Below are 24579 nucleotides of genomic sequence, written 5' to 3' on the forward strand. Positions count from 1 at the left end.
CCTAAAATGCTGCAAAAAGCGGCACTCCTCGAAAGATTTGTTGCCTGTTCTGGTCATACGTATATGTAGCCTACATTTTGACTAAACTTGTGAAAGACAGCACGAGGCCATCAATGTATACACAATGCTCAAAAAGAAAGCTGTTGGTCATACTCATAATTAAACCACATTGTCATAATTAAACCAAATTTGTCAATAAGAGCCTCGCTTCCTCTGTTACTTCATAACAAATAAGAGGTCAAACAAGCATTACATTTACTTCAGGCAATTCCTGCTACTGAGTTGAAAGACAGAATCTGAATTACTCTGAGGGGAAATGTAGTGGTGTTCAAGAAAAAATACACCAATTAAAAAACAAATTCTATGTGAAGTGAAGAGTGACGTGAAGGCAAAACTTGAAAGGTACCTTTGGCCTAATGTGTTGTGGCAGATGGAACTTTGAGGGGGAGTGGATGTAGAAGTGTGGTTTTTAATGCATGCAGGTCTGTGCCTGTGCACGACTCTTAGCATATCCTCTACATACTGTGACGAGAGATGTGGGTGGTGTGTGGGTGGCTTGGCGTATGGAACACATGTATTGCATATGTTTCTGTGTATATACAGTCATGGCCGTAACTACCATTGAGGACACAGAAGTCATGTCCTCTGTATTCTTTTTCAGGAATGTAAAATGTAAGTTATCTAGTGAAAATCAATGATAAATTCAGTCTGTATACACCACTCCCATTTATCGTCAAGGCAGTGATTAATGAAAACAAACTTCAGAGTTTGACTGAAGCGTTTGAAGCATTCTAAATGTACAGTATGCAGTACAGCACATACTGTAGTATTTGACCTCTCTATTTGAAAATGTCTAGTTACGGCCCTGTATACAGTACACTCATGTAGGCCTGCCTCTGCATGTGTGTGCGTGTGAGTAGGGGGGGGAGGGGTTGTAAGTGTACGCTTGTGTAAATTCCTGTCTGTGTGAGTACAACTGAGTCAAAAAAAAAGATGATCACAGAGTGACATGATGTCATTTGAATGTACTGAGTAATCACTCTGTGGTGAAATTGACCTAACGTACACGTATAGCCTACTGGCAAAACCACCGACAACTAAAATTATTCCTCTTTGATAAAACTAGTCAATCTAGACAGGGAACAAACCCACACAATAAACATTCATAAACTGTGTGACTTTTTCTAGATGTGAATTTGTGCATGATTAATAAGTCAGTATCCACTTTTTAAAAGTTGAGACCTGAAATTCTTTCTCTAATTATGCAAAAGTGCCTGATGCAACAGCCATGCAAGCTGCTGAACTGCCTCGTAGAGGAAGAGAAGGGGACAGTCTCTTGTCATCAGAGAAAACCACAAAAACCTCTCTTCAACTGTCACTAGATTTTTTTCTCTCCCTCAAACCATTTAATTTGCGACACATGGCTGTAGCGTTTAGTTCACACATCACTCTCTCTTTCTTTCTACTTCTCTACTCTCTCGCCCTCTCATGATGGCAGTCAGGATAGTGCAAGTTTACCTATAGGGAACCAGATAGTCTCTGCTATGAATAAAGGCCTAAAAATTGTACAATTAATTGTAATGATAAAGCATTTTTTAAGCATTTTCATTTTACAATTTAATGGCATAAAGATGATAACATCAGTGATGAAATAGGCATGCTTACTTGAGACTACCTCTAAAAAGAGTAACATTATCATAGTTGAAGTCAAAGGAGAGAAAACCCATTTATCCATCCTTGAGCTCATTGCTCAGACAGATAGACAGAGAGAGAGAGACAGAGAGAGAGAGAGAGAGAGAGAGAGAGAGAGAGAGAGAGAGAGAGAGGGGGGGGGGGGTCTTTGAAAACATTTTGCATCAGGCATGCAGGGGCTGACTCGACTCCACACCCAGGCTGCCTGTGCTGTGTGTGCTGTGGAACTGTGACAGTAGGCCCGGAGCCGCGAGTGCGAGTGCGTGGGCGTGCCTGTCAGGAAAAGCCGCTGTCGTCTCAGCATCCCGGAGAAGAAATGAGAAAGCTGCCGCCTGCCTGCTGAGCTTTAACGCCCACCGCCAAAAATCCCTCTTCCATTTCAAAGGGCGCAAAAGAGAATGTTTCATAAAATGACATTTTCATCTGGCCTCGGCAAAAGTTTTGTTTTTGCACATTTTCTTTTCTTTTCTTTTTTTTCACCCACTCTCAAGTTCGTCTGTCTCTGTCTCTGTCTCATAATGAAGAGAGACATCGGGTATGTTAATGTAGCCTACCTATGAGATCAAAGGAGGAGGCCTGACTGCAGGGTTAGGTCTATGGCCTACAGCAGGGCTATTGAAATGGCGGCCCTGGGGCCAGATGCGGCCCTTGGACAGTAAGGTTCTGGCCCACCAAAGAGGTCGGAATAAAATGAAAAATATGTGCGCAATCAGTGTCCGTGAATAAGCGATCACTAACACTTCAGGTTAATTGATATTTTTCCGATGCATTCACATGAGAGTGAAATCTTATCTGAAATACTCTCACAATAGACCATACTAAACAGAGAAGAAGCTAATATCTGTTCTGTTTCGACGGTTATCTGCTTGTTTCGCACCCTCACCTTGGATTATGTTCCAAGCCTTGGAACATCGTGCTGCATGTGGTTACATATATGTATTCTACTGTATGTTCGAACTTCGGCCCCTTTACTTGGAGGAATTTGAAAAACTGGCCCTCAATGACATTTAATTGAATACCTACCCCTGGCCTACAGATTGGCATTGATGAACTGTCCCCCATCATCTGAACATGAAACAAACAATGCAAAGCCAAGCCTGCTAAATGGTGACACATATTACTCACACTAAATTACCCAACTCTTTTAATCAGGAGTGTGTAGCCCATGTTGGATACCTCTGAATAAAAATTGGGTTAATGAAGGGATTGGCTGGTAGGATTACCCCAACAAACAGCATAGCCTAAATGCATCATTACATTTTGACTGGCATTTAAACCTGTCGTTGATCAGTTATTTTAGTTAAAAAATAATAATAAAAAAAAACATTAATGTTTTCATACATTCCGCAGCTGAACATTACCCAAATTAAATGGATTAAGAGGTTATGGGGGCTTGACCCCCATAGATGTGTTCTATGGCTCGACCTGTACGTCTATTTACTTTTGAAAGGGCTTCCTTATTTGGACCCAAGGCATTACTAGTGGCTAAAAGGCAGTACAGATATTCAAATCACTGGGGACATGTTTCAAAACGCAAATAAAATGCAGTTTTGCAATGTTAATACTTGTCACCGTGTGCTGTATAATTTCTTTGCATTGCATGGGCTGTTGTCGAGGAGTTTCTAGCAAGTCCGATAACAGTTCGTCTAATTATGCCTGGCACACCAAGATCCACCGATTTTGAAAGTACTGTCAGAGCACCACACAGAACAGTGGAGTAAAGCATACACGTTAGCTTTCGCAGCTAACATTAGTTTTAAGCGAAATATACATTTCCTATACAGGGTTCAGACGACAGCATGGACAATGTGAAATATTTAATGGTTTTTATTTTATGGGGTTTTATGTTCTGTCCAAATGTAGAAAGCAGAGATGGATATTCGTATGCAGGTACCTGTTTATGTTATTGACTAGCACGTTAGCATATTTAGAACTAGCCAGCTAAGTCAGATTAGCTGTTTATTGTTACAGTTATTGGAGGTTTAAATAAAATCAGCTCTTTATCTGTACAGTGTTATGTTTATGCAATTGTGCATGATCTTGGAGAACTGGTAGTGCATGAACCGCACCCGATATCAAATGATTTGGTTCACCCAAATCACCCATCACTTCACACTGAATTGTGGCATGCATGCTAACCAATAGTTTAACTTTCGGCTTATTCAGTCACCTGTTTTGTCTTGACTGAGGCTACATTTTTGTAACCACAGGCGCCGTCAGCTAGAACTCTAAAGCGAAACCAAAAACTCCTTGAACATGCAGTTCCTTTCCAATAGCGCCAACCTTTCTGTTTTCCAGACTGCACGTATCTGCAAGGAAATCAGGAGACTACCCAGTATGGACGTCGATGTTTTTGCTATAACTCAGGCAGAGGCATAAAATGGAAGGACATCTGGTCCACATTCCAGGTATGACGCAGTACCAACAGCAACATTCTGTTTTGCTCCCACATGTTGGTGTCTAATACAGCATTTTCATTTTTCTTCAACAAAGTCATGTAAACGACTGTTTTGGTAGTAGGTAGGCAGGCAGTGTATTTGCATGTGGTGCAGGTCTAAATATAGCCAGACAGGCCTTCGACAGGTGATGCGCCCATGGTTGCTCTATATGGGCTTAAAGGTCATATTGCCCTTCCCTTTTTATGACACTATAGCTTTGGGAGTTCATGCAGAGTTGTATTAAGTAGAAGTATAAAAGTACTTTTACAGATTACAACACTCGTAGTATGCTATTATAAAGTGGAAACCATGTAATATATCCCTGTTGTAATTATATTTGTAAGAGCACTTCTACTTCTGGGTCAAAGATGTCATTCAGTGTAACGGATACCTTCTGCTGACTGTTGCTGTAACAAACATGACTCTTTTTATTATTATTTTTTCCCAGTGAATTCATGAAAGCCTCTGCTGTCATCCATTCACTTGAAACAATTTAAAAATCATGATTTTTTTTTTAACAGTTACAGTCAGCAGAAGGTATTCGTTACACTGAATGACAATTTCATTTTGCACGTCTTTGACCCTTCTACTTTATACATCTGTGGTTTGTTTATTATTGTGTTCTAGCGAAAAAATAGAAGGCATTCGTTACCCAGTAAGCCAGGGGTGAGAAACCTTTTTCATTCGAGGGGCTACTTCAAATTTGATAAACTCCTCCAAGGGCCATACAATGAACTCGAGTATTTCCTCGTGCACTTTAGGCCCACCTTTACAACGGGCCCCACCTTCACTACGTCCCCTGGAAATACAACTTGATTGTATTGCAAGTGTAATTTCTAACATTTCTTTACAAAACATCATATTTCATGTGAAACTGCATAACATTAAAATCATGTCGGGGGCCGGATAAGACTGCCTCAAGGGCCATAAACGGCCCTCAAGACATACTGTAGGTTGTACACCCCTGATGTAGGGCCATGAGAATGTAAAGCAGTTAACAAATGTAAGGTAGTTCTTGCTTACATACATACAGACATGCATACATGCATATTGCATTTAGGCTGCATACATATTGTATGTAGGCCACATACAAACGAATGTAAACGTTGAAAACCCCATAAGGACAACTCTTGAAATTGATGGAGGTTGTAAATATAATTTTTTTAAAAGACGGCAATTTCGACCATGGACACATAGCTATTTCGCACACAGCACCTTTAATTACGCTACTTTCGACACCACCTAGCTCTATGATATCACTGAAATGCTGTATTCTTACAGTAGGGTACAGTTCTTATTGTTACCAGTCCATCACTGTTACCTGTCCTGTCTTGCACGTTATGTCTGTCTTTAGAATGTCAGTCTTTTGTATGTCTATGTCTTGGCATGGTATAGAGAGAAACCGTAATTTCAATTTTCCTTGTATGACTTGTGCATATGAAGAAAGTGACAATAAAAGCTGACTTGACTTGACTTGGGTACTCAAAAGGAATACAGTTCCTATGCACAGCCATAGGTAATGCAGAAAACAAAATAGATGAATCACCACCGCAAACTCGTGGACACATCAAATCAACAGTGTGTGGTCATTTCATCCACATTGTTTCTGTGTTCTTCGGTTTTCATAACGGAAGCCGACAGCAACAACATTTTGGTTGCGACACCTAACTGTCTTATATCTGGACCTTTTAAGCGCTATTGGACACCAATCTACCTAGCTCCATAAAAGCCCTGATATGCTTAATTCTTTCAGGTCCGCATAACGGAAACGGACAACGACGACATCGTGGCGGTGTACCCGATGGAGACGAGGAACTGCCACGACCCTGCGGACCTGCTGATGCTGGCCAAGTGCACGGTGGAGCACTACTGGCCCCCCGCGGTGCAGCGAGGGAAGACCCTGGACATCCCCCTGGTGGAGGAGGACGTCTGCTTCATGGTCAAGAGCCCCCGGGCCAGCGCCTCCTACAACCTACAACTCTCTGGCAAACGTGAGCAATTCTAGAGTGAACAGTAATTCCACATGCTTCTGTGTTCATTGGAGAATGGACTTAATGTTCTTAACACCGAAGAGAAAAATCCAGAATGACACATGCAGCTCTCTTCACTATAGATGGACTAACTGTTGGGATGTCAGGGGCTGACGAAGTTGGCTTGACCCCAAACTGTAGTCCCTCTACTTTGTTGTGCACCTGCATCTTTGTCGCTCTGGATTTTTCCTCTACAGTTCTACAAGTGAGCAGAGTATTACCGTAGTGTAATTAGTGTAAGCAATTGGGCTGCTTATTTTTTTTATTTTTCATTACTTATTACTACTCATTGCTTATTGATCCTTATTGCTTCTTTTGTAAGGAACAGTTGTCCGTTTACTAGAAAAACAGACATCAGTAAATTACAAAGGCAAAGCGCAGTAACTAAATATTTAGTCAAACTTGCGTTTAGGCTGAAAATGGTCTTCATTACACCTCCATGATCTTATGACAAAGCCTGTGTCCTGTGTACTGTTTTAGAGATATTGCTATGCCATATTTGCAGTTACAACTACAATATCCAACCTAACACCAAGTCTTTGAAGGCATTTTTCTTAGTTTCCATGTTGGCGTAGTTACTGCACTTTTCCGTAGGGCATGATGTTCTGGATGAGCAGCCATGGCCTAGTGGTTAGGGAGTTAGCCTTTCAATCAAGGGGTTGTAGATTCAAATCTCACCTCTCCCTACACCTCCATTCATGGCTGAAGTGCCCTTGAGCAAGGCACTTAACTCCACATTGCTTCAGGGACTATAACCAATTCCCTGAAAAATAATAAGTGTGAGACGCTTTTGATAAAAGCGTCAGCTAAGTGTAATATAGTGAAATGGATGAATGAGAACCTTCTCAGACAGCCTCATCACTTTGACAGTAAATAGTAGTCATGCCTCCAGGTATCAGTCCCAGAAGTTTTTCTTTCAGTTTGGTGACTTGTTTAGTCATGGCTGAGTTTACATTCTTTTGTAATACAACACGTGCACCAATTAATTGGGAACCAAAATATTTCCTCAGCATTCAGTTCCTTGCCAAAAGTAGTGACTGTGTTTTATAGATTGCACTGTACACATCTGCAAGAAAATTAGGTCTTAGGGCTTCCGCACACCGGCTCCGACAAAGTGCTGAGCACTGCTCAGCTAAAATTCGATTTCATTGTTTTCAATAGAACCACGCACACTGGCGCCGATGTCCGCGGACATTCGCCGATGTCGGATAGCAATTAGAGACAAGTTCTATTTTGTCGGCGCCGCCCATTGACTATCAATGCAATGTTCGTGTGAAATTGGGTTTGGGGGTCCGAATTCTGTCGGAAGCAAAAGTGTGCCGCAGTGCTGTCGGAGCCAGTGTGCGGCCGGCCTTAGTCTGATTCCATGTAGAGCAGTAGTGTCAGTCACAAGTTGTTAAAGTGAAGGCTTTGCCTCTCTGCTCCAGAGACATGGTAATGACATGGTCATACTGTGTTTGTCTGTTTATTACAGGAATTAATAAAATGCGGTTTGGTCTCTTCCTCGGTGGACTGGCGCTGTTCTTCCTGGCTGGGAGCATTTGCAGGTAGCCTAGTGATGGACTGCATCAGCTTGTATAGTACATTGCACAAACTATGATATTGTCAGCATTATCTTCATAAGAAACTGTCTACCTGTCTGATTCTAAAATCTGATTTATTCAAACTTAATCATATGACTCACAAACAGTTCATTTGCAGTTCATGTGCACAAATCAGTGTCTCACGTAAGAGTTTCTTTTCCCTATGTTTTTCTTCTTCACAGGAGTTCCATCTTCTATTACACTCTTGGGGTGTCGCTTGGAACTGTCTCCATTCTACTTTTGTTGCTCTTTGTCTTGAAGAACTTCATTCCAAAAGTAAGACCAGCAAAGTGTTTCTTTTTTTTTACTCGGATGTCTGCGCTTTTTTGCCCTTTGTCAAAGTCAAATGCATTTGATTTATTCATGATGAGATCCCTTGAAACGCTTAAATTCTCGACTGTGATTCAGTGGTGTTGGTGAAATGTAGATTTCTGTTAAAGGCCCTGCAATGCCAAATAAATCAGCCACACATCAGCAAAGCAGTTCATTTGCCAAAAATGAAAACAATGACAACAAATGAATACATCTGGGGTTAATCCAGAAAAGTGTGACATGGATTCTCCAGACAGAAGATATGTGACGTCTTTATTTTCTGATGGGATAACAAGTCGAAGATGAGGTTTCTAAAGCTCCTCACCCTTTAGATTGAGGGATGATCAACAACATTTGACCTCCACTGATCCACAGCGAGGTCGCAGGCGTCAAATTTAACCCAGTTGATTAGTTTATGTCAGCTGTCATTGATGAACAACTTAGCTGCCATTGTAATGCTAATTGGGTGCGTTTTGTTCCTAATGAACCTGCTACCGGTGCCTCATTTCAGCATTTTCAACACCTTAAGTGTTTCAAGAAGCCTTGTTTTTCAGCTGTATTGTTCCCTTGGGAACGAACGCAGGATGCAGATAATTTTAGCATCAGGGTGTGGGCGGAGGGAGGCTTTTGACTATTAACTCAAACAGTCAGTGTGAAGCTAGCTTAGCTTACCCACCCACCCCCGCACGTACAGCAGCAGCAAGCATGCCCCCCCAATCATCCCCAACACTGTACACACACACACACACACACACACACACACACACACACACACACACACACACACACACACACACACACACACACACACACACACACACACACACACACTCTCAAACACACACACACACACACACACACACACTCTCAAACACACACACACACACACACACTCTCAAACACACACACACACACACACATTCATCCTTCCCCTCACTCCGTCTCTCAGCAGTCTCGCCCCCTCACCTATCCCCCAGCAATCCTTGATAATGACCCCCCCCCCCCCCCCCACACACACACACACACACACACCAAAGCCCCTCTCCCTATCCCTCCAATCCAGCTCAGCCACCTTCACACTCCCACACAACATCCTGATGAAGTAAAAGTTGAGACTGTGATGGTGATGGTGATGGTTGAAGAGAGGCTTGGTGTGTGTGTGTGTGTGTGTGTGTGTGTGTGTGTGTGTGTGTGTGTGTGTGTGTGTGTGTGTGTGTGTGTGTGTGTGTGTGTGTGTGTGTGTGTGTGTGTGTGTGTGGGTGTGTGTGTGTGGGTGTGGGTGTGGGTGTGGGTGTGCGCGTGCGCGCCACTCGCGTCTCGCATGATTAGTTTTGTCTGATGTCCCAGCCAGAGCATGTTTGAGTGCTGTGCCCTAATGTGAGGGACGGGTGGGGGGTAGAATGGGTTGGATTGGGGTGTGGTGTTTTGGGAAGGGTGGGGCCTATCATGGTTGGTGGGTTTGGGGGGCTTATATATTGGGTCTCTTGTATCACCTGACAATTCGGCACCCTGCACCTGGACCTACTCAGAGCCTTCACAGCACGGACCCTTACCTGGAGTTTTTCACTGTGTATGTATGTGCATGTGTATGTGTGTGTGTGTGTGTGATTTTCTCTTCTGACTATGTATGTATTTGATCTTTTTCTTGTTTATTTTCTTTTGACTTCTAGCTTGCTCTCAACACACACTAGTGCTGTGTATGTGTGTGTGAATTACTGAATGCATCTGTCTTCACGTATGTCTTTTTTTTAGCCTGTCTATTGCTTTCACTCACTGTGTCTGTGTGTGTGTTGGCCTGACTGTAGAGAGGAGTTTTCCTGATGTTTTTTGGCGTCAGCTCGGGCGTCTCCTATCTGGGCCTGCAGAGAGTGATGCTGGCGTGGGAGGACATCACTAAACACTACTGGAGAGAGATGCTCGGTACGTAAACAACCAACTACTACACACACACACACACACACACACACACACACACACACACACACACACACACACACACACACACACACACACACACACACATACTGTTGGGCCTGTGTGTCAATCAGAGGGACGCACACACACACACACACGTTTGACGCTGCAACACACACACACACACACACACACACACACACACACACACACACACACACTCACACTCACACTCACACTCACACTCACACTCACACTCACACTCACACACACACACACACACACAATGCTGGACCTGTGTATGAAGCAGAGGTGCAGAGGCCCTTAAAGGATTTATCCGGAGTTGGAACAAGTTTGCCTGATTTTTGCATGTTTGGGATGAAATACAGTCACTCTAGAGCAAAATCAAGGCAAAAGGATGCGTTTTGAGAAAGTTTGATAATATCACATTAGCCTCGTTAGCCATATCAGCTATGTAATATGAAAGATGCGGGCATCGTTTTTCGGCGGTTACACACATTTCAAAAACACAACATTTTAAAGTCTTGCACAGCTCAAAACAACGTCACACTTACCTCGTAATATGTTGAGGGTATCCACACATAAACCAAAGTGTCCAAAGTCCTTCATGTATTCTTGAAAGGTCTGCAGAATGTGTTTTGTGAAGCTACTACCTTGAGAATATCTAAATTACGGTCAAGACAACTATTTGACACTAAAGTCCACCAAGTAGATTGCCGAGTGCGTCGCACCATCAGCTGTGGTTACTCGCTATGGAAATAATCATAGCTGATGGTGCGACGCACTCGGCAATCTACTTGGTGGGCTTTAGTGTCAAATAGTTGTCTTGACCGTAATTTAGATATTCTCAAGGTGGTAGCTTCACAAAACACATTCTGCAGACCTTTCAAGGATACATGAAGGACTTTGGACACTTTGGTTTATGTGTGGATACCCTCAACATATTACGAGGTAAGTGTGACGTTGTTTTGAGCTGTGCAAGACTTTAAAATGTTGTGTTTTTGAAATGTGTGTAACCGCCGAAAAACGATGCCCGCATCTTTCATATTACATAGCTGATATGGCTAACGAGGCTAACGTGATATTATCAAACTTTCTCAAAACGCATCCTTTTGCCTTGATTTTGCTCTAGAGTGACTGTATTTCATCCCAAACATGCAAAAATCAGGCAAACTTGTTCCAACTCCGGATAAATCATTTAACACCATGCTGTGGTGGTGTCAGTGTCCCCCTGTTTGACTGATGGAGAGTTTATTTCAACTGTTGTAGTTTGACAGCTCTTTATAGCTATATTCCTGGGCCTCTGTGACATGATGTTTAGGGTAGAAGGCAGAAGAGGGATGCAGGTGTTGTTGTCACTGTTGGTGTTTGACTAGTGCTGAACGGCCAATCTTTGGTGAAAGGTGGTCTCACTTTTGGTAGCCATTTTTGCCAGCCTCTTTCCAAACTGTTTGTATGTGTAATTTATTTAGATTATGAGGTCTGTGTGCATTTATGAAGTACACTATAAAATTTGTCCTTTGCTGTTTTTTAGAGAGAAAGAGAGAGAGAGAGAGAGAGAGAGAGAGAGAGAGAGAGAGAGAGAGAGAGAGAGAGAGAGAGAGAGAGAGAGAGAGAGAGAGAGAGAGAGAGAGAGAGAGAGAGAGAGAGAGAGAGAGACAGACTCTGCACTGTGTTCTTCACTCAGTTATCTCACACAACTGCAGCCACTCACTCTAGTCCAACTTTACCATGACAAGCCCCCCCACCACACACACACACAATTTACCAGTGGATTCCCACATCCAGCCTGCCACAGTCCTCCCTAACAATGACCACACGGCCCCCCCAAGGGTCCCAGGCCCCCACGTTGAAAACTACTGCTCTAGTCTACACATCCCCTCACTCACTCCCAGCTCGCCAACGATGAAGAGGGCCAAGTGTTTCAAGTGGCGGTATGGAGTGACTGCCTCTACACTTTTTCGACAGGGTGCAAAAAAAATGTGTTCAGTGCCGAATCAATTTGCTCCCCTCGCCTCGGCTTACCGTTCGCCCCTAGCTCTCTCGTATTGTGGCTGTTGAAATTTAGCCAACGTGCGGCTGTGGAAATTTAGGAGAGAATAGAGTAGAATCATGGAATAGAATGCAGTGCACCTCATGTGTCACGCCTGCATGAAATTTCTCTTTGGTTTCTCTGTATAGAAAACATAACATAGTACAGTATATATAGTAAAACCGCATTGAGAACCAGATTGTGAGTTCGCCTCTAGCTCTCTCTCCTCTTCCAAACGCGCGGCTGACTGGAGATTTGAGAACCATATTAGGATTAAGAGCAAAAGTGACAAGCAACAAACGAAGCTGGAACATTGATTGCCATGCTTTCTACAACAGGAGGGAGGAAAAAACACACATGCTCAGGGGATTACAATTTAGATGTGACACTGCTTTTCTTTCTCTGTCTCTCGCGCTCTCTTCTCTTTATCTGTCTCCAAGCTCTCATTTTTTTTCTCTCTGGATCAGCTGTGTTCGCTTGCGCTTTCTCTCTCTCTCTCTCTCTCTCTCTCTCTCTCTCTCTCTCTCTCTCTCTCTCTCTCTCTCTCTCTCTCTCTCTCTCTCTCTCTCTCTCTTTCCTTCTCTCTCTATCTCTCATTTTTCTTCACACACAGCCTTTAAATAGACATAACCTGCTGTTCAACTCTCACCTTCTCACCTCAGCCTTGAGTGTAGGTGTGTAGACATTGATGTTCTGTCTCCAACTCCCCCGCCTTCCTCTCCCATCCTATTCCCTATCTGTCTCCTCCTAAACCCTCCCTCCCTCCTCCCCTCCATATCTCTCCATCCCTCCTTTTCATCCTCTGCTCATCGTCCTCCGCTCATCATCCTCCTCTTATCTGTCTGCCCATGCTCTTCCCCTACCCCCTCATATCTTTCACCCTGGACTCCCCATCAACTTCTCTCCGCCTCACCATCACCCTCATCCTCCTCCATCCACATCTTCTCATTCTCTTCATCTCTTTATCTCTCATCTCCTCCTTTTTTCTCACGTCCTCTTCCCTCCCACTCTGATCACCCTCTTCCTCCACCAATCATCGTAATCTCCCACCATCATCTTCCTCTCCTGGTACACTCTTCCTCCCTCTTCTCCCTTGACCTGACCTCTCCTTACACCTCCATCCATACCCAGGTGAAAAACCCATATACTTAAAGTGTACTTTTTTTGACCGTACTTAGTACAAAGTATACTATTTTCGGCGATTTAAAGTGCGCTTCATTGCACTATTAGTGCGCTGAAGCACTACTAAAGCAGTGCTTCAGCACACTTGCAGCACACTGAGGATGCTAAATTGGCACCGCTTTTGGACAACTTTAAGTGCACTACAAGCATACTTTTGAAAGTATGCTCCAAACACGCTTTTCATGCATTCGTATGGCATTAATAGTGTGCTTGAGTACACTTCTATAACATTTTATTGTTACTAGAAGTACAATAAAAGTATATTAACTTCATGCTTCTTTGGACTACATTGGAACATTTTAAGTCTGTAAAAAGTATATCATATTAAGTATTGTAAATATATAACAGGTATGCTTGAAGTATATTTACAGTACACTCCCAAGTACATGAAATAATATAAATGTAATAGTACAATCCATGCTGGTCCTCAGAGCTTGTACATTACACACAGCCACATGTCACAGTAGTGATACAGTATGCATGCCTAGCACGACTGACATTTACAATCATTGCATTGTTACAGAGATTTCAGATACACATTTCACTTTATTTCATTCTTGTTCCACCGTGCTGCAATTCATCATTTGAATTGATCACGAATGGTGACCCTTGATTCTTTGTTTGAACAACTAGTTCCAACTTACCTCTCGCCATGATGTCATGTGAAGTGTGAGCCTATATATACCAGAACATATACGTGACCATCATAATGACGGTGGGAACATGGTCATTTTTTGTGTACCACTTTAAAATTTTAAAACTCCTACAATAAACGCAGAATATAACAATGAGTTATATTTTCGTGCAAACCAAAGATATTTCTTAGAGGTCAATGGCTTTCTGTTTGAGAAATTGAGCTCCAAGAAGTGCATTACATGATGGTACATGCATGATGATGCATGATGGGTAAATGCACTTTGTGTAAGCACACTTTGAATATATTTGGATGAAGCACAATCATGGTGCACTTAGAAAAAGTATACTTCCAATATGTTAAAGTGATTTACTTTAAAGCGCACTATAGAAAATCACACTTCGAAGTCACTTGGGTGAAGTATAATCAAAGTGCACTTAAAAAAGTGCAATTGCAATATGTTATTAAAAAATACACTTTTAGTAAGTTCACTATTAGAACACTATTAGTATATTCCTCTAAATACACTTTAGCCAAACATCTTCTAAGTGCACTTTATGTATGGTTCGCAAAGTGTACTTTCTTTGAGAGCAACTTAATTACATCTAATTTTAAGTACACTTTAAATAAGCATATTGTAAACATACTTTTTCTTAGCACAAAAAGTGTGAGTGCGCTTTTAACATGCTAAGTACACTTCAGTTGTGCTTTTATTGTACTAAATTGAACCACTTTTTCACCTGGGTATCTGAAATGGCTGCCCTCCAGAAAGGCATCCAACTCCACATTGCACCAGGGACTGTAACCAGTACCCTATACCTAAATAACAGCATTCAGCTAATAGTTCAATGTTATGTTATGTCATGCCAGGCCATTGTAGAGCCCCTGCTGAGAAACACTATGCTTATGATATGCTATGTTATGCTATGTGATGTAAAGTTATCCCACTTTTCCTCTCCCCTTCCCTCCCCTCTCTCAGGCTACCTGGCGGTGACGTGCCTGATCAGTTTCGCCATGTGCTACAAGCGCGGCCCCATCTCATGCGAACGGACGCTGTCGCTGATGACGTGGTGTGTGCAGGGGGCGGCCCTGGCCCTGCTGTGGGCCGGCATCTCCTACCCGCCCGCCGCCTACACCCTGCTGGGGGCGCTACTGAGCCTCAAGCTGCTGCCACTGCTGGCTGCACTGCTCTTCGCCATCTGCAGGTACGCCTGTTTGTTTGAGTCATTTTTTCATCCTGCGATGTCCTGCAAAATATTTGTGAACATTTCCGAAAATAAGATTTTAAGCATTTCTTTCCATTCTTTTCCCAATTGCATAATAACATTATGTATTTAGTAAGTCCTATTCACCGCCGCCAAGGAGGTTATGTGCTCATCCGAGTTTGTTGGTGTTTGCGGTGCGTGTGTGTTTCTGTCCACCAGGGGGCGAAGGGATGAGTAGATTTTTTTTCATCCTGCCACATCCTGCAAAATAGTTGTGAACATTTTTGAAATTCAATTTTCTTTCCATTCTTTTCCCAATTGCATAATAACAATGTGTATTAACATATTATGTATTGTAATTAGTTTCATTGACTATCCTTATTTTCTATTTTTCTACAGTAATCCTTACCCATGTTACAAATGAGCTATCCATGGCCACAAATGAACTGATTTGTTCAAGTTGTTCTCACTATTTGAAATGTCACAATTGGCATTGACATTGGCATTAGCAATGGTTACATGGGACATTTAATTTCCGAATTAAACTCAATTCCTCTTTAAAACACTTGACAATCCGGAATTATTAATTTCGGAGTTAAAAATATCATGTAAACGTGGCTACATATTTTTTTTGTGAGTGCTTCTTCCAGCATGTGCTGTATGGATGACCTTTCTCCTCTCTGCTTGCTTCATGTCCAGGGGCATCTGGGGCCTCCTGTGCGGCCTGGTGGGCCTGTTCCGGCGTAGGCCCAGTAGTAGTAGTAGTGGTCGGCCGGCAGCGCGGCGCTTCCTGACGGAGGAGGAGTACCGTGAGCAGGGGGAGGTGCAGACGCGCGCCTCCCTGGAGCAGCTGAGGGAGTCCTGCAGGACACCTGGCTTCCCCGCCTGGGACACCGTGCTCAAACTCAGCAACCCACAGAGGTGAGGGCAGGGGGTATACTGACATAGACACACACACACACACAGAAGGGTTACTGTGCTTGGGACACTCCTCAAACTCAGCTACCCACAGAGATAAACACACACGCACGCACACACACACACACACACACACACACACACACACACACACACACACACACACACACACACACACACACACACACACACACACACACACACACACACGGTGCATAGTGTTGATGGCGTTTCCGTAATGACTTTGAGAACTTTTCTTTGTTTCAGGTATGGATTTTTTTGTATAGTTTATTTTAAAGTTCACTCAGCACACTATTTTAGTTTGAATAGGCTACCTCCTGTGCATGGAGGAATAGTGCATGCTCTTCTCTCTGGACCAGAGCCCCTTTAGGACACAGCTGGCTTCCTTCTCCTCTCGCTGTGTTTGGACAACAGGAGCCACAGATGTTTACACACACCGCTTACATTCTGCACACGTAAAGGAAACACGGCTACGATGAGTATTTAGCACAGTGTTACAGTCTGTGTCTCTTTTGAAGACCGCAAAGTAGATTGTATACATCCTGAAGGAAGTTAAAAATGGAAAATTCTCAGTCTTCCTCTAGCGTCATGATAGTCGAAATGACGAAAGTTGCGAATAACTGGACTTGTTTTGGGACCGTCATCCAAAATGCAGTTTTGATCGCTGGAAACATGTTACCCCAATTCATAATGCACTGCAATGCAAGTTCTTCCAAAGCGATTCCTCAGCTCTGGAGGCGGAGCTGTAGAAGACCATACTCCCTCTCTGTGCTGACGTTAGCCTGATTATCATCAACGTTCAAATCTCTTCGAGACTTGGTCTGACCAAGAGCATAACAATTAACATTTCCCAAACGGCATGGTTGACCGGCCTCCCTTGGTTTGCTTATGTTTGTTTGCTTCACGACAAAGTGAAAGGAGTTCCCGTATTTTCAGGAACTCAGAAAGTACTTGCATTGCTCTTGGCCTGACTAGTTCCAACACGGAAGGCGTTGCGTCACTAGGAGGGCGTGGCCTGTCTTGTAGGAGACCTCACTCCCCCCTGTGTGCTGACGTAACTCATGGCCAGTGGATGGGCAGACTAGACAGGAGGATATTTTAGCCTCCACCATCCTCATGAGTCATTCCCCCACAGGGGGAGATATGGGGACTGTAAATGTGGTGACGAGAGCTGTGCTGAGCTGTGCTCCACTCCTATTCTCTCCTCCCTTCCCCTCCCATCCCCTCTTTTCTCTTCTCCTGTCCTCTTCCTTTGCATCCCGTCTTTTCTCCTTTCGATTTTCTTCACTTCTCTACTTTCCATCTTATTCCTTCTCTATATTCTCTCTCCTCCTCTCCACTTCCCTCCTCCTCTTCCAATCTCAATCTCCTCTCCATTCCTCCTCTGCTCTCCTCTCTTCACCTGTTTTCCTCCTCCTCTCTGCACTGCACCCCTCTCCTATCCTCCCCTTCTTTCATTCCTTCCATTTTTGCTTCCGCTTCTCTCCTGCCCTTTCTTGTCCTGTCCTCTCTCTTCTTTCCTTGCTTCCTCCTCTCCTGTCCTCTCCTCGCCTCTTCTTCTTCTCCTCTTTTCTCTGCTATCCTCTACTCCCCTCTGTCCTCTCTTCCTCTTCTCCAATCCTCCTCTTTTCATTGCTCTCCTCTACCCTTTTTTCCTTTCTTCCCTCCTCCCCTCTCCTCACCTCACATCCTCTTTCCTTTCTTCCTCTTCCCCTCTTTCCCTATTTTATGTCTTCATACTCTCTCCTCTTCTTCCCTCCTTTCCTCTCCTCTCCTCTCCTTTCCTCTACTTCCTTTCCCCATGTCAGTGTCCTGTTGTCATCAGTGCTGCCGGGTTCCCAGTATCCTGCTGTAACCTGTGTGTTGCTGCTGATGCTGATGCTGATGCTGCTGCTGATGCTGATGCTGATGCTGATGCTGATGCTGATGCTGATGCGCTGGCCCTGCCTGTGCCTGTGTCTCCCAGAATAGCCTGCTGCTCTAGTCCCCATCCAGGTCCACTAGTGCCACACCGGCAGGACTGGAGGAGACCACATTAGCTCTGCAGCTGCGCGTCAGAGAGAGACAGAGAGACCATTTTTAGCCTAAAGGCTGGGCTTGCTCGGGCTTTGGTAGATGAGCAAGGGAAATATGGCCACAACTTCTTTCTTTAATTTTGCACAAAATGTATTATTTATATTTTGATTTATTTCTCTAGTCCTTTTTCATGCTTTGTCTTGTACTACTTTCCCTCTTCCTTCCTTTCTTCCTTCCTTCCTTCCTTCCTTTCTTCCTTTCTTTCTTTCTTTCTTTCTTTCTTTCTTTCTTTCTTTCTTTCTTTCTTTCTTTCTTTCTTTCTTTCTTTCTTTCTTTCTTTCTTTCTTTCTTTCTTTCTTTCTTTCTTTCTTTCTTTCTTTTGTTCTTTCATGCGTCCTTACTGGCTGGCTAACTAAATGTCTATCTCTGTGTCATGTAGTTTTGCTGAGTTTCTGCCTCCCATGTCAGCGTGGCGGAGCAGGACCTACAATTGGTCTTGTCTGCACTTTGTCTTTACACTTCCTTACTGCTTGACTAAACGGAATCTCTGTTTGTCTGCTTTGTCCTGTAGGTTTGCAGAGTTCCTGCGGGGTGGCTCGCACGTGAACAATGCAGAGCAGGACTCGCACGAGGTGCACTACGGTCTGGGAGGAGCCTACTACGAGAACGTGCTCTTCAACGGAGAACGGGAGCGCGGCTGGGGCCTCCACCACGGCCTCGGAGACAACCTCTACACCGCAGGAGGAGGTGGAGGAGCAGGAGGACGTGTCATAGACGGAGGTGACATCAGTGAGGACGAACCAGAGCCCGTGTACTCCCACGCGCCTCCTCCCCGGAGCCCTTCACCCCCGGCCCCCAGCCCCAGCCCCAGCATGCACACGGCGGCCTCCTCCAACAGCTTCCTGCCCCCCTACATGCCGCCGCACTGTGCACCTCCATCGCCACCACCCACCCAGTTCATGTTCTGCCCCTACCCCCCGGCCCCGGCCTCCGCGCTCTACCCCGAGCCCATGGAGGTGGAGGATGAGGATGAGGACCTTTTCTAGGGGGAGGCACTGCTCACCCGACACCGCAGGACACTCAGTTCGAACGGGTGCGTTGGATGTAACCAATGGTTCAAAGTGGTAGTAAGTAAATATTTTGTACACCGTCTAATTACACTTGCGATTTTATTGCTCAGAACGTTTCGGTCATTTAGATCAGTGTTTCCCAACCAGGGGTACGTGCACCACTAGGGGTACGCCCAACACACTGCACGCGTGGAAAAATGAACAGATGTATGGAGCACAGTCACATTGGGATATAGAACATGACTGAGGGGATACTCATGGTATGACAAAAAGGCTTAGGGGGTATACAAGAAAAAGAAGTTAAAAAGGTTGGGAAACACTGGTTTAGACCCAAGAGTTAAATTCACATGAAGGTCAGAACGACCAGAGCGTTATGAGCAATAACATTGCAAATCTAATGGACGGTGTTTGGAATGTTTACTTACTACTTGGATGACATGCTGAACCAACAGTGCTTTGGGGCCTTGCTGTCTAGGCCTAGCTCATAGGACCACTATCAGAGGAGATACCTCACACCTCACCTGGCTACTACCTACCAAAGCCATGGACGTAAATGCTTAAGAGTTGAGAGAATGAATACATTTGGAGTTCAGGGGTGCATTTCTCAACCATAGTTGCTAACAATCCTAGTTCCTTTGTAGGTTGCAATGCAATTGCCGATTGGCAACTACCTCAGTTGCTAACTGGCTAACAACTACGCTTTTGAGAAACCCAGCCCAGTGCACTGACTTGTCCGCCAGTAGATGTGGTAGCCCCTTCCCCTTGCCCCCAGGTGTCATCAGCCAAAACTGGATAGAGAGGACACTATATGTAAGAACCGTTGTGAACATTTGAAATATTATTGGTATCTGTTCTCTTAATTTTTCCTTTTTAGGTTTTCGTTTCATTACTTTTAAAGTACATTACAGCAATCTTTTTTTTAAATGTTCAGTTGAATGTAGTTTGAAACAATTTTTTTCTCTGTTTTGTGCTCCTCATTTTTGTTTGTTTGTTGTTTTTTAAACAATGCGCCTCCCACTCACTCCCAAACATATCCGAGCCGAACGTGTCTATCGGGCCTGCTGTCTCTCGCCAACAGTGGAAGAAAATTAGCGTGATGACACTGAAGTGATTGTTTACAGCTCTCAGGTGGATCGGATTCATCATTAGCAAAGATTCTGGAACATTTTGTGTTTTTTTTCTTTCCCTCATCTCCTACACCAAGTGCCTGTGGCAAATCCACTGAGCGAGTCAACTGTTTGTTTTTTTCTCTGCATAGTGAAGTGTCTTTTTTTCACTCTGATCATACACTAAATTCAAGCACTGCAGAAAAGAAGCTATGCTGTACTGTACTGTGCTGGTGCTCAAAGACTTTGGGGAGCTCCTGCCCTCTAGTGTCAATCTGTAGTCATGGCATTCTCAGGGACTGCCACCACAGTGTGCATGGACTTTTGAGAAAAAAAAATAGAAATACGGTTCTGATATGTCGGTTTGCGTCTTGGCAGCTTTTTCTTTGTCCAATTAACTGCATATTTGTCTGTAAAATCATCTGTCAGGTAACATTATTTGAACATAAATTAGAAATGGTTTTAAAAACATTTGTTCTGCAAGAGAATCATAAGTATCAGTCCAAAACCCTGTTTGAAGTCATCAGCTGACTGTTAAAATCTAACATTGTGTCTTGTGTGTTTCATAGAAAAAGCCTTATTCTATTCTACATTTTTATGTCCACTCTGTCTGTAAACAAGCTAATTGGCTTGAGGTTTGCTGTGTTGTTAACGGTTTCAAAATCATGACAGTGCCAGTTTTAGCGTTTTTTAATTCATAACTGTTCCTTAAATTATAAGTATGTGATGAAGAATTTTTCTCCTTTGAATGGCATGCTGTCGCAAAAAAAGTCTTTTCAATGACAAAACTTTTATAGAGGAAGTAAGAATCCAACAATTTCACAATGTTTCATTGATTTTTAAATAAATACAGCCTTATTTTTTATTGTAGATTTGTATGTCCACTTTTCATGATCTTATTACATGTAAACAAACCGATCAGGAAATGACTCACAATTGAAGTGCAGTTCAAAACCAAAAAAGGCACACGCACGCACATACACACACACACACACTACAGTACAGATGCACGAATAAAGCCCTAAAGGAAGCACACCAAACAAGACTCCTCTTCACTGAGGATCCTTGGTGCTTATTTGGTATGCACCCTATCACACACACAAGTAGGCACTAAGCTATTGCTGTCAGTGGAAATGGCATATAGACTATTTCTGTTGTGTTTAAACTGTGACATGAAGACAGATGGGCCTGCTCTGGTGGTATATGCAGGAAAGCAAACGGGTCAGTTGCTCCGGTCCCAGTGAGACGAGGGGACCCAGAATTGTTTTCCATTATATTGCGTGTATTGGGGTGTGGGGCCCTTTCAGATGACTTTGTTCTGGGCCTGGCCAAAGCGGCAATGTCAGCGGCAATGGTTATATGTGGAGGCTCTAATGTGCGCATGTACGCTCTGTCGTCAGTGGCAGGCAGTGAAAGCATAGGTTACAGAGGTCTGTGAATTTGGCCGCATACCAGAGCTTCCACGTAAGCACTTTCACACCGGCCTGCAAGGTGCCTTATGCTAATGCGAATCGTAATGTGGGTTCAAGGCGAATAAATGGACTGCGGTTACTGCGACTGGACATAAAGAACCAAAACAATTTCAGTTTTGAAGTTCAAACAGCAGCTCCTGCTCACAGTACCTTGTGTATTTTTCAGATATGGAGATGGCAGGTTAGTGCCAAAGTCTTACCTCCTCCATCTTGCCAAAACAAGGCAGGTATGGGGAGTCAAGTCTACATCGGGGTCTGGTTGCTTACCGGTCTTCCTGTTGACCTAGTCTGGCCCTCCCTGTCTCATGTCAAGTCTTACTTCCGCCCCCCACTACCACCCCTCCCCCCCAACACCAAACATGTTTCTCCAAAACATACCAGACAACATTCACACTGTGCTTCAAAATAGCCCTCACGGTCAGAAAAAGTCAATACAAACAAGAACCCTCCAACGCTGGTCAGTAAGTGGAGCTCACCTCCAGCGAATCTCCTTGGAACACACTCCAAGGGTTAATTTCAATATCATTCCCTTGGTCGTGTCCTTCACCTGCCGTCCTCGCGCCTTGGTGCTGCCTCTCCTCCCATGGAGTTAGGGAGCCCTGAGATGGGGGCGCTCAATTGCAATTAGTCTACATATAATTTTAATGCAAACGGGAGGCATTGGCAGGCTCATGATGAGGTGAAGGGGCATTGGGCAGGGCTATGCTGAGGTCAAGGGGGTGTTTGTTCAAGAAAGCTTGAGAACCACTGTACTAGAGGAAGTCATTCATTTGTACCCCAAGAGCTTTTTTCCACTGAGGTGGACATCCTGGGTTGAGGAAATAAAAGCCATGCCACATTTACTTCCCTGCCAATTCACCCATCCAGCTCCCTGGCTAGATAAACCAGCAGGTGAAATGACCTGTGGTGGCACTGCAGCACCACCAGAATGACAGCATGGCAGAACTTTTACCTTTTCCCAGGCTTGTCCACCTCTGCTATTTTTTTTCATTCAGCTCCGACATTGAGCATTACGAAGCAGACAGGCACATACTTTAGTAATTGAAGGCAAAAGGTCTAACGGCAGTATGAGGCAGAACACAAAAAGGAAACGGGAAGACAGCTACAGTGAGTACTAATGTAAACAAAGGAAGAAGATGCATATACGCATAGGTCCTTCAGTCATTTCATAGTCAGCCATTATTTCTCGGGGGAGGGGGGGGCATTATTTATATTATTGATCATCTTATGCCCATCATTACTGTTTTACTTCAAAAAAACTAGTGGAATAGATGTGAAAGAAACTACTTGGTCTTTTTTGTGTAGCGATAATGGGAACAGGCCACCAAAATGTCCCCAAAAGATCGTAAGACACGTCTTGTCAGTCACTCTTAAGATATGAAGTTTGTCCAAGACATACATATCCTTCAGTTTTGTCCTTTGGCCTATTCAGCCATTATTACTCCTTCCTTTAGGTCAGGCATCCTCAAATCATCTTCCCACTCTCCATACACACAGGAAAGAGTCCTGATGCCCTGGACAGTTAGCAGGCAGCAGCGGTTCTACCCATCTGGGGACCCTAGGCAAAATGTAGACATGGGGCCCTTTTGAATGACTTCCGCTGGTATTTACCATGGGCGGGGCTGAATGTTGGGTGCCCCCTGCAATGGGCAAATTTGGTGGAGCCTTAGGCAACTACCTATGCTTATTGGTAAAACCAGCTCTGGTAGCATATCCTCTTGCTACTGATCTCCAGATGGACTCTGGGGTGATGCTGCGTGCTGCACTTCATCAACTGAAGCTGGGGCAATGGGTGTGGAGAACTTGGGGTGCCCCGCAACCTCACAGTTGTTTGTGGAGCGTGGAGGCTTCTCTGGGGGCTCTGGGAGACTGGGGAGTGGTCTGCTGCCCTCTGCAGCCCCCTGACCTGCATGGGTGGTGGTGGTGGATGTGGGGGCCCGCTCCGGTGTGGGCACACCTTCCATGTGGGGCTGGGATGGTGTGTCTTGGGGTGGAGGAGGAGGTGAAGTTGATTCATTTGCGTCCTGTAAGTGTACAGAGAAGCAGATGATATTGTCTCATTTTTTTGTGTCAACTTTTCCTCCATTTTACCAAATGTGCCTCATAATAATAATAAAAAAATAGAAGTGGTCTTTGCAGCCGTACAATCACCTGTCTTTTAGGAAGTTCATTCAGTTTTTTACAGGTGATTCCATACATTGCAGACCTACTATCTGTGGCTATGTGTGTATTTTGAGCCTAATAAGAGTAGGATAAAAAATATCTTCTGAAATAACTTCCGAACTTCAGAAATAACTAACATACTACCATAAACCATTTCCTTGCCTACTTATTAACTCGTTACTTATTACACTTCCAGTTGGCCTATATGAGTCATGCTGTAATGTGTTGATGCTTGCATGGGTTTCTTTTTTCACTTGCTATATAAAATATGGCACAGAAATATACTGTGAAGCTTGTGAATGGCAAAGGTCTCCGTTCAGTTTTTACTGTTCGACATGTCTGCATACACTAAATGCTACGTCATTGCACATGCATGCAAATATGACTGAATGTCAGTTGCTTTATCACAGCCCACAGTATGTGTGGGGTGCTCATGGTTTGTAATCAAATAGTTACTCATTTTAATAATTATATTCTATTGGAATGTTTTACTCATGTATTCTTCGTTCGTTATCTTTGATAAAATAGTACATTCATTTTACTGGAGACACTATGCAAATAATAAAAAGTAATGTGAAGCAATCTAAGCAAACAGTGATGGACATAAAATACCACAACACAATTAAAGGACATATTTGGTTTAATAATGCCACAATTGTGCTTTTTGGCAGCCATGCATTTTTCACATTCATCATCTTCAACTCCTGATGATAAATGCACATTCAGTCATTCATGTACAGATTTACATGCACATATGCATATAGACCATG

At 43.7% G+C, this 24579-nt stretch overlaps 2 protein-coding genes across 2 annotated transcripts in view; one reads left to right on the plus strand and one right to left on the minus strand.

Annotated features, from left to right (window-relative positions):
- Window positions 1-3410: 3410 nt before the first annotated feature.
- On the plus strand, window positions 3411-21044 carry nemp2 (nuclear envelope integral membrane protein 2). Its single transcript, XM_063213689.1, has 9 exons — window positions 3411-3582; window positions 3991-4100; window positions 5884-6121; window positions 7635-7707; window positions 7926-8019; window positions 9861-9975; window positions 14818-15043; window positions 15743-15964; window positions 18570-21044. The coding sequence occupies exons 1-9, from the start codon at window positions 3492-3494 to the stop codon at window positions 19042-19044; spliced, it is 1644 nt and encodes a 547-aa protein (XP_063069759.1). The 5' UTR covers window positions 3411-3491; the 3' UTR covers window positions 19045-21044.
- Window positions 21045-22017: 973 nt separating this feature from the next.
- mfsd6b (major facilitator superfamily domain containing 6b) overlaps window positions 22018-24579 on the minus strand; it is a 28325-nt gene continuing 25763 nt past the window's right edge. Inside the window, exon 7 of the mRNA XM_063213690.1 lies at window positions 22018-23670. Coding sequence (XP_063069760.1) covers window positions 23368-23670 — 303 coding nt within the window. The 3' untranslated portion in view covers window positions 22018-23367. The remainder of the gene's footprint in view (window positions 23671-24579) is intronic.

The sequence above is a fragment of the Engraulis encrasicolus genome, chromosome 13, assembly GCF_034702125.1.
Source record: "Engraulis encrasicolus isolate BLACKSEA-1 chromosome 13, IST_EnEncr_1.0, whole genome shotgun sequence".
NCBI lineage: Eukaryota > Metazoa > Chordata > Actinopteri > Clupeiformes > Engraulidae > Engraulis > Engraulis encrasicolus.